Source organism: Podarcis cretensis, assembly GCF_951804945.1.
Source record: "Podarcis cretensis genome assembly, chromosome: 3".
NCBI lineage: Eukaryota > Metazoa > Chordata > Lepidosauria > Squamata > Lacertidae > Podarcis > Podarcis cretensis.
In genome coordinates, this window is record NC_137172.1 from 60381567 (window position 1) to 60392697 (window position 11131).

The window sequence follows — 11131 nt, forward strand, 5'->3', positions numbered from 1 at the left end:
ACCCTGGCATGGCAGGGAAATCAAAGCCAATCAGGGATTAAACAGTTGTTGGAATTGCATCACAATGCTAAGTATGGTCAATCAAATTTGGCTGCATGATGACATCACTGAAAGCATAAGAAGTTAACTGAAAACAAGAGAGGACAATATAAATGCACATGTGACAATGTCCCCTTTTACTGCTAGGGATGGGGAGAAGTTAAGTTCAGCAGACCTGCATAATCCACATTTTCTGATGCACAGGGCAAATGCTTATATATATATATATATATATGTTATATAAAGAGAGATAGAGCACTTTAGAGACCAACTAAGTTAGTTCTGTGTATAAGCTTTTGTGTGCATGCACACTTCTTCAGAACATGCACATGAAAGCTTATACCCAGAACTAACTTATTTGGTCTCTAAGGTGCTACTGGACAATTTTTTTTATTTAGTTTTTATTCATTTTGTCTACGTCAAACCAACACGGCTACCTACCTGAATCAAGGGCAAATGCTACTATTCTCCTATTCTTTGAAATTTACACTCCTCCAAATTTTGTGAGGCAGCTCTCCAACCAAACATACAAAAATGCATAAATTATGGGAAAGTGTGCATAAAATGCATATATTTGTGATGTACGATTGTTGGGAAAAAATCCTTGCAATATTCACATTAGGCAAAATTGCATATAAAAATGTATATTCCAAACTTTCACGATGACTGAAAAACCCCCCACAAACTGATGTGTAAATGTGAAGGATTGAATTTAAGATCAGGGAAAAAACCCATAGAAACTGAAATAAAATGAAGTTGACAGATTTGCCCATGCTTACCCACTGTAGGTTCTGGCTCACATCCTATGCTGTTCTGGAGCTTTGCCTGATCTTGGGTCAGGAGCGGTTTTTAGGGGGCTCATGGGGCTGATGTGAGGAAGAGAGAGCAGTAAAGTCCCTTACACTTGTGTATCTTTGGATACAACTCTGTGGGTATCTGTGTCTTAGTGGAGTGAACTCATACACCCTGGAGATATTTGCTTGTTTCCAGTCCCCGCTGCCCATTTAAGCCCAGCCTGAAATGCTGGTTTTAGGAGTAGGAGATCCAACAGCAACAGAATGGGATATGGTGCAGAAGGCTGCAACTGGTAGGATTATTTAAAAACTGGATGCTTTTACTTGTCCATGCCAAAGCATTTTTAGCTAAATCATAGCAGCCATTGCATACAACGTTTTTCAGTTACACATTCTCCAAATTCAATTCTGTTACATATTTCCTTCAATCCCTTATATGAAAAGAAATGTAATAGAAAAAGGTTGTTAAAACAGCATGATAATAATTGACAATGATTTTGATTATTAGAAAAGAAACCTACACAAAATCCGGAAACTGGGGGAAAGGAAAAAAAAAAAAAAAAAACCAGCATAAGAGGAATAACAACAATGGTAGACAGATTCAAGCACCATAGAAATTTCTTTGCCACAGGTATGGTCTTTCAGTTATCCATAACGAGAAATGGTCTGAATACTTTTTCCAAAGTTGCCTTTACAGTTGTTGTTTTTAATTCTGGTGTGTGCAAGATTTCTAAAAGAGATGCATCCTTTATTAAATACATTTGTTTAAAATACATGAAATAACAAATTATTGGAGCACTGGTTATTTTCAACAGCATAATTTCACATGGCAAAAATATCAGCAAAATCAAGCACCCTATTATAAGGGAAGGCTTAGCTTTTTAAAAATGTTTCAGCACAGCTTACAAACCTTCAAAGATCTATAGTATATTTTTAAACAATGCAATATAAAACATGATCGAAACATAAAAATATCGATAATATATTTGTAGGACGATCATCCAGTGGCAGTTATTAGATGTTATACAGCACATGTTCTATACAGTTACACGCACACACACAAAGACACAACATACACTCATTCTCTTGCCTCTACCATGAATCTAGTGAGCCACGGTTAAGAATTGCTTTTTGCTTTAAAGTAGTAACTTTTGCTCAAAATATATAATTATTTCATATGTACTTGTTTCCATAGTAACACAAACAAACAATGTAACCACATGGCAGATGCATCAGATTATGAAAGTCGAGTTGGTAAATATTGTTTTGCTACAGGAAATGTAGTGTTAACAGTTTAGCCACCTGGCTTGCAATCATCTACAAAAGGGCAAAGGCTCAACACTACAGGAATTTCTGCCTTGGTTCTCATCAGCAGCCCTTTCGTGTCTTCACTGTGTTTATTCTGGCTCTTTTTAAAATCAGCACAAGGGCGGGGGGATACTAAATCAGAGGTTCTAAACATTCCTTATAAACGATATGCTCACATGCTATTTTTGCTTCTCTGACACAAACTTCACATGACAACTTGTTATTTCTAGGTCACTCACTTAAGAAAGCATAAGAAAAGATATACCCAGGTGTGCTGTCTGCAGAGAAGTCTTTTATTCCTTCCTTTCCAAGGGAACTTTGCCGCATTCAGTGAAGATGTCCAGCAGTGAGATGGATGCTAAGGTCTCCTCTGTGGTTTGCGTTATGCAGAGTCCTATTCAAGTGTTGCCAAGAGAGTGTGTGACAGTGTGTGTGAAACATTGTGTACTGTACTTATTACCCCTTTGAATTTTGTTTTTGCTATAGAAGTCGTAGATGGGATTTGTGCTTTGTCAAAACGCCTACTGTCTTCTCAGAATACAATACTTTGAAAACAATACAATACTTTCCCTTTAAAACACGCGCACGCGCACACACGCACACACACAACAAGTAAAGAATTGAAGCCCTCTAATAGATTTAGTGCAGGATACACATTTGTTCATTGTTGCTGCTGCCCCCTCCTATACACAACATCATGTTGGTGTGCCTTCTCTTGCCCTCTCACGGCTTGTGCTGCTTTGCCCCATCAAACCAAAGCTGACCAAGGAGACGTGGCCCACTTGCTTTCATCACCACAGCCTCTGTTCTACAGGGTTGATGAAGTTTGCTTATAATCCCTCAGAACAACAGAGGCATAGGTTGCAATGGGAGGTGTGCAAAGCACTGATTCAGATACCGGGGAGCTGGGCACAGAACTGCCTGAGGCCACCGAATCTCGAAAGGGAGATGGAGGCGTCAGTGCTGGTGAGTCTTCTAGAGTCAGTTTGCTGGTTGCCTGCTCCTCTTCCTCATCTTCATCCTCCTCTAGGTTCCCCGGCCGCTCATACACATACCCTTGGATAAGCTTAAACTTTTCATTTTCTTCTTCCTCCTCCTCCTCCTCCTCCTGCCCCTCTTCTTCAGCTGGGGACGAAACTATCTCTTTGCTGAATGTACCCATTTGGAGTGGCAGCACCTGCTGCTGCAATAATGGAGGGTGATAGATAGGCCTTACTCCGTTCTCGGCACCAGGTGTGGGGATCGTAGAGTTGAAGTTCGGGATGCCAGTGGCAAATTTGTTGACCACGACTTGCAGCTGCTCCATAACGGATCTCTGTGGTGGTGGAGGTGGTAGGATTTGGGGACTCTGCTCGGGCAAGAACAGGTGGGTTTCCTCTGCTGTTGCCTGCAGGGGAGGCGTCGCCATGATTCGTCGATGCACAACCATCGAAGGACTATTTAGTTGGCCAAAGCGCACTGGCTCACTCTCCTCTTCCTCCACCACATTGTACAGAGTTTTACTGCTGATGTCTGAAAAAGTCAGGCTCTTGCCTTGGCCTGGATAGCTTTTAGTCAAGGGCTTGATCACTGCGGTCTGATTGCATCCTGGCTCTTTGCTCTTCACATGCACTGAGAGTCTGTGCCACATATGTTGTCCCTTGGGAACGTCTCTCCCACCTGGTTCAGACCAGGACACAGACTTGCCGTTGGAACTATGAAGAAAGCAAAGATGGTTGGTTTGCGTTTGCTTTAGGAAAAGAGAGGCAGCAATAGCAAAACTCTCCTTAGTTCTGTTCTGTAATATTGCCTCCACTCCGAAGCAATTACAGGGAAATACTACATTGAGAAACAGCAAAAACTTTTAAATTTAACACTTTCTGCTTTTTATAAAAGGGAAATCAAATTATTCCTTGTTGTGGGGGCAACATGTTGTAGAACAGAGGTCACAAATGAGGCGCCCATAGGTGCCAATGTGCCTGCCTGTGCCTTCTGTGTCACTCAGTAAATAGTCCCTCAAAGATCCACAATATACAAGACACTATCTGCTCAAATTCTCCTACACTGAGCACACCTGCTTAAACATCCCCACAATTTATTGTATGCCAGGACTGGACACCTACTAGCCCTTTCATTCTGAACATTGAAGAAGTGCAAAGGGCATCTCTCTTTGAGCAAGTATGGTGGCCACTGTAGGTGCTCCCCTCACTGTGAATAGATGAGGGAGTATGCCTGCACCATTTTGTGGCCCAGTATTTCAGCTGTTTTAGATGTGACAGCCATTTTGTGTTATGCCACACCCCTATGACAGCAATTTTGTGACTTGCAACAAAGGCACTTTCTCAAAATTCCAAATGTGCCCCCTGGTCAGGCAACTTGGATGGCTTCAGTTATTTTGGTTTCAAAGTTCTCTGCACTGATAGGGAACCGTTAATCAATGTTAGATTCACTTTACCTGAAAGTTTTGGAAGATGCAATCCATAACCATTTGAACTCATGTCTAAATCTATGGCAGTAGAATTAATGTTAATTAATGTTAATTAATGTTAATTAATGTTATATTCCCACGTGCCATACACTTTGCATTTCTGGGTCCCATCTAAGCTTGTATTATGCTTTTTTCTCTGCCACATTTCTCAGGCAATTCTAGTATACAGAATCCCAACTTATTAGATCATGCTTTAAAAATAATGATCAGTGTTTGGTCCACTCATAATAAGTATATTGAGGTCCATGATCAAGCTTATTCCCTTGAAATGGTAAAAATCTTATATCCAAATTAAATTTGACTAATGTTCCTCATACAGGTTTATTATTATTATTATTATTATTATTATTATTAGAAAGCACCAATGGAAGAGATTTCAGCATTGCTCCAGACAAAGGATTCCATGTCCCGTGGAAGGAATTGCGTACTGATGTTTCGAGTAAATCTGTTTTGTCAGAAATGGAACCTGCAATAAAAAGTTGATTTCTCCTTTATTTAAATGATGCTTTTAGCTATTTTGGACAGTTACCATGTTCCATGATACAGTTTGTAATTACCGTTGGGAGCTTTAATTGTGTCTTTAAGACATTGAAATAGTTTCACGTCAATTGTGACTCATGATGACAGTTTTTAAGGGAATACTAGAATGTTATCTCCATTCTGAAAAGTAGAAAAACTTGAAGAATTTGGTACTAGTTTATTCCCAATAACACCTTAACTGCCTGGTCACTTTGATCCTCAGGAGAGGCATTCTTAGAGGTGCTGTATGTTACTGATGTCCACTATGGCCTTTAGTGTGGTGTCACTAGCCTTTGGAATATACTCCCAAATCAATACCAGGCATGCATCTGGAATTTAGGTTCCATGCTTAAAATTCATGTTTCACCCAGGCTTCCCATGAGGGGGTGAACCAGCTATGTTGATGTACTTATTTGTGATATTTTTGTACTTGTTTTATGCACATAATTTCAGATTTAATTTACAGCTGTTCACCAGCTTGGTCTCCCCACCTTTAACATTAGTGGTTATAGACATTTTTTGCAAACAAACAGTATACTAAACTACTTTCTTCTTATCCTCACTAACAGCCTAGTGAGACTTAAGTCCCATTCATTTTATTTATTAAACCCAGCTCCCACCTTCCTCCCAAAGGAACCAGAGGCGGCAAACACACAAATGAAAAAAACCAACAAAAACATATTAGAAACCATTCCAATACAGACACAGACTGGGGGAGATCTCTACTTAAAAGGCTTTTGTTGGATTTTTCAGCAGACTTAATACCAGCCATCTTGGGGTGCTTCCAGACAGGGGCCTGCTATTGCAAGTAGATTGTTCAAAGCACATTAACTTCCACACATTCCTGTTTTTTCAGTCATGGATATTCATTGTTATTCTGCTGCTAGCTGTCCACACAAGTGGGTGAAGATTGAGGAAATGTACCTGGAGGGCTTCCCATCTTATTCCCCTCAATCACTCATGTCCAGCCCTCCAATGCTGTTGGTGGGCAAGTGCAGTGGTATTCTGTGTGTGTGTGTGTGTGTGTGTGTGTGTGCGAGAGAGAGAGAGAGAGCACACACACACACGCACACACAACTTTTTTTTAAACAACAACAACCCAGGAAGTGCTCATGAGTGCAAGAGGAAATATTACCAGCCACAACATGCAAAATGGGAACCTGTGATTTGAGGGATGGGTGTGAGCAATATCCATTTCCACTTTTTTAAAAAATACTGAGGACTTGCTTATGAGTGATGTTTCTCAAAGCCTAGTACAAGAGTGATATTGAGATCTTGCACAAGATCACTGTATTGGTTTTGTTGATAATAATTAAAAAGACAGATGTATGTACTGTGAATACAACCTCTGAGGTAATTGCCATGTGTATTTTTAGGAGATCTTTTGAGAAAAAACTCATAGCAACTGGTTTGCTGAAATTCAGATGTGCCCTCAGTATGTGGCAATCTCTGGAAATAGGCACACTTGCATCATTTGAGCCACTGAAAACAGAATGGGCTGGATGAGGGTGGCATTAGAATCCACCCACCCAAATGTCACAATGTGTGACAAACCATGGACCGAGACTAAATTAATGTGCTGATAAGTGACTGCAGATCACTAAGGTTTATTTTTATGAATCAGATTTTCCATGGAAATGGGAAATCTGGGCTAATTTTTTTTAAAGTATGGGCTGACATTCTGTTGACAAGGATATTGTGTGGGCACTACAAAAAAGAATTGTGTGCATGAGCAGCACCAACTACCCAGTATAAACTCCTGTCTGGAAGCATCCTTAGAGTGAACTCAGAAGAAGACTTAGCAGCCTATTCACATAGAGAAGAGCTTTTTCAATGGTGGCTATTGGGATGGAGGCTTCCAGTGACTTGGTTATCATGTGCTAGCACAAATAGCAAATTAAAAGCATTATTATTTAAATGTAGCCTTGGTACATCCATCCAGCACAAGTCTGCAAAATCTACAGTGTGCATTTGGCCCGCATCTGATTTGTGTCACTTGAATAGATATGGGAATTGATAAAAACAGCAAGGCAAAATTGGCTCAAACTATGTGACGATTGGAATTCTACATATCAGACATGATGTCACTCATCTTGCCCATCTTGCCCATTTTCTCTATCGTTGTATATGTCCATGACCATAATGAATTGATTCATTCATTCATCTTGCCCATTAGAGACACAGAAGTTTGAAGGGGTCACTCTCCGCCAATTACGTTTAGAACAAACACACAAGGTACAAATTCAGCCTCAGTAATCACTAAGACAAAAAAATGTAATAAAATACAAATGCAGACATATTTGATACCGATGACTATACAATATAATTGTGTGTGTGTAAGTAAGTACGTAAAGAGATTCAAGAAGTGTGGGGGAGGATGCAAGGTCAGCCGCGGGAACAACCAGTTGCCCTGGAAAAACCCAAATATTTTAGAAACAAGGGTGTGCTAATAATATGGCAACAGCCAGAAGACTGAGACCATTGGGTACAAAGGCACAGTAAACAGTGAGACTCAATACCACATCAATTTAAAAGCAAGGGGCACACAAAACTTTAAGCCGGACTCAGGCATCATGACACAGGGAGTCCTAAAGGTATGGATGCTAAGGAGATTTGTGGCACAGGCAATCTGTTGTGTCTTAGCAAGGAGGTGATGCAGGATTTTGCTCTCAGGTAATGAGTCTCTAAAATATGGAGAACTTCTCCATTTGGGAAGGGCTTGGGGAGAGTTAAGGAAAAACTAGGCAGGGGGATGATTGGAACTCAGTGATAAAATGCATTCTTTGCTGCATAAAGATAGTTCCTGGTTAATTTCCTCACACTCGTTTCCTAGTTCTGCTGGATTTCTCAGCGGCCTTTGATACCTGTGACCATGACATTCTTCTGGACTGTCTAGAGGGGCTGGGAGCTGGGGGCACTGTTATACCAGTGGTTCCTCTCCTTCCTCCTGGTCTGTGTCCAGAAAGTGGTGTTGGGGGATGAGTGTTCAAACCCCTGGGCTCTCACTTGTGGGGTGCCTCAAGGTTCCGTCCTCTCCCCCATGCTTTTTAAAATCTATATGAAACTGCTGGGAGAGATCATCAGGGGGTTTGGGCTGGGTGTTCACCAGTAAGCGGATGATATCCAGCTCTACCTCTCTTTTAAATCAGAACCAGTGAAGGTGGTGAATGTCCTGTGTGAGTGTCTGGAGGCGATTGGAGGATGGATGGTGGCTGATGGATTGAGGCTGAATCCTGACAAGACAGAAGTACTGTTTTGGGGGGACAGGGGGTGGGTGGGTGTGGGGGACTCCCTAGTCCTGAATGGAGTTATTGTGCCTCTGAAGGACCAGGTGTGCAGCCTGGGAGTCATTTTGGACTCACAGCTGTCCATGGACTTGTGTGACTAAGTTCTGTAATTCTATATTTGTATAGAATGGAAGACAATACACACTACACTATAAAACATTTTTGAATAGTTATACTGATTACCGTAATACATATAAACACAAACAGAAAACCTACCTGCATGATATATACAGAACTAACACACTTTTAATTTCCATTTTAACAAGGCTGCTTTGATGAATTTAATCTGCTTACAACAGAACCATGCTTTGAAATAGGAAATCCTAATGGACTTTTGATATTATGGCAGGGATGATTTTCTGTTAAGGAAAGGTCCAATATAGCTGTCCTTACATATAATTCATCAGGACCTGTTTCCTAGCAAATCATGTTTTAATTCACCTTACTCAGAAGCAAGATCTGCTGGATTTGCACTCTACATAGTTAAAGGTTTGTGCTGCAGTTACAGTTAGATGGTTCTAAATGGTGTTTCAGTCACTATAAATGACATTTTATGATATGCTGAAAATCTGGGAGCTGCCAGTAAATATTGCAAATCCTTCTTCATTCATACCATGCCTTTGTTACATATCTTCAGGTGCCAGGAAAAAATATCCCTCTTTTCCCAGGCCTTTGGCTAATTAAACAATCTACAGTTTTTAAACTGCGTGTGGAATGTGGGCTGGGGTGGTGATGGTGGTTGTTTCATTGGTTCCTTTTTAATTTTTATATTGTAAACCTCCTGTGATCCCCAGACGAAGGGTGGTATAGAAATTTAATAAATATTAATAAAATATATCAGAAATAGTTGCATACCAAACATTTGTTTTTAAAAACTGCACACAAGAGTTTGTTAGACTTTCAGTCTGATTCAGAGATTAACAGTGCAATCCCAACCATGTCTACTCAGAAGTAAGTCCTATTGAATTCAAGGAGGCTGACTATCAGGTTAGGATTGCAGCCTAAATTTCACAGGCCTTGGGAATTTGGCTAGCCTTGTTGAAACTCTTTTTGCTTCCCTCTAAAACAGAGGTGGGGAACCTGTGGCCTTCCAGGTGTTGGTGGACTCCCAACTCCCATCACCATGGCTATTTGTGAGAGATGGAACTTGTGGTCTATTAATAGTTGGCAGGCCACAGGTTCCCTGCCGCTGCTGGAAAGTGTTGAGTCTAAACTTAAGGGTGTTTCTCTTAAGAAGTTACATCAGAATGTTGCTGTGGGTTAAATTTGGTGGTTAACTCCAGAGGTTTGATCTTTGTGAACAGCATGGAGAGGTTCCCCAGAAAACCTGGACCCCCAGCATGTATATGGTGCTGGTGAGATGCTGAATTTGCCAACAATACAGCTTGTCAGTCAATAGCATGCGTGTTTCCATAGCTTCTTGGTGGGGGTGCACATCCTCTATGCAAAGAGTATTTTATCATTTTGTTGGGTTTTTGTTTGTTTCCTTCCTTGAGTATTTTGTCTGAGTAGGAAAGTCAACATTTGCTTTGAAGATTCAATTTGGGTTTCAGTTAAACTCTGTTAAAACAATGAAATGTTTTAACTCTGTTAAAACACTGAAATGACCACTATATCTGTGAAGTCTCTTTTTTTTTGGCTAACAGCTGTTCCACGGCTTCTGTCACATTATTATTTCTACTTAGTTCATGTTCTCACTACTTTTGTCTGACACTACCTTCTCTGTGTTAAATTTCCCAACCAGAATACTGCTGTTCACATTATCAGCTTGATTTGAACTTCAATAAAACTAATTGTCTCCCACTTTCTACCACAAGCATCATGTTGGAAAACATACCTCTTCTATAATGACTATTTTCTTCTCCTTTTCCTAACATAATTCTGCTTATTAACCAGTTTTCATCAACCCCAAATCTGTGACTTAGCACCTACTAATCTGTAAACACATGTTAATGTGACAAGAAAGGGATGAATCAATTGGGTTTAATTATTACTTTCAAAAGCAATAATTAAAATCTTCTATCTCATTGCTTGAGTGTTTGCACTTCAAAATTCCTTTATGGCCATAAATGGTCGTCAGCATGAAACTCTGTGTTTTGCACACTCCACCAAACCAGTGTTCTGTGAAAACCTGCAGCCGAAGTTCACCAACCCAGGCTGTCAAGAAGAATCGGGCACAGCAAAGCGGCAGCAGCCACTAGAGAAAATATAAAGCCGTCATTGAAAGTAGGCAGGATCGTTTCAGCTCCATGCAAAACTCTGAACAGGTGAAAACAGTGTTGGCTAAAGGACGGGGGTTAAGATAAAACGAACAAGAAAAGTACGTATGTTTTGTTTTTGTTTTGCAATTTGATCAGCAGGTGCTGGAAGTGACAACCATGGGGAGAAAAAAAGAGTTTCTGTCAAAAATTATTCCACAGTGTCCTTTGAAGAATATATGGACAAGCAAGAGTCAAGGCAGTGTGAAAAATGGGACACATAAGCAACTGTTCCATCATTAATGGCATGCACCACATTTGTCCCATTATCCGGAATGAGAAAAGTCATGAGAAAGAGAAAGCAATGGGTAAAAAATAAAAATAAAAAAGATATAACAACAAACACCACTGTTTGTCATGCAGCTTCTCTTACACATTCACTGCAGTTTGGGGGTTTTCAAAGCTGCACATGGGCCGACGGACACTGGCTGGTGGGCGAGAATTCTGGCTGCCTCTTCC

The 11131-nt window shown here is 40.5% G+C and overlaps 1 protein-coding gene across 4 annotated transcripts in view; it reads right to left on the reverse strand.

Moving 5' to 3' along the window:
* Window positions 1–289: 289 nt before the first annotated feature.
* GRM1 (glutamate metabotropic receptor 1) overlaps window positions 290–11131 on the reverse strand; it is a 180428-nt gene continuing 169586 nt past the window's right edge. For 3 of the 4 annotated variants that reach the window (XM_079970862.1, XM_079970863.1, XM_079970864.1), the window contains one exon: window positions 290–3835. In XM_079970862.1, the coding sequence (XP_079826988.1) occupies window positions 2950–3835 (886 nt within the window). In that variant the 3' untranslated portion in view covers window positions 290–2949. Of the gene's footprint in view, window positions 3836–11045; window position 11131 lie in introns of all 4 variants that reach the window. The other variant, XM_079970865.1, reaches the window with a different exon arrangement.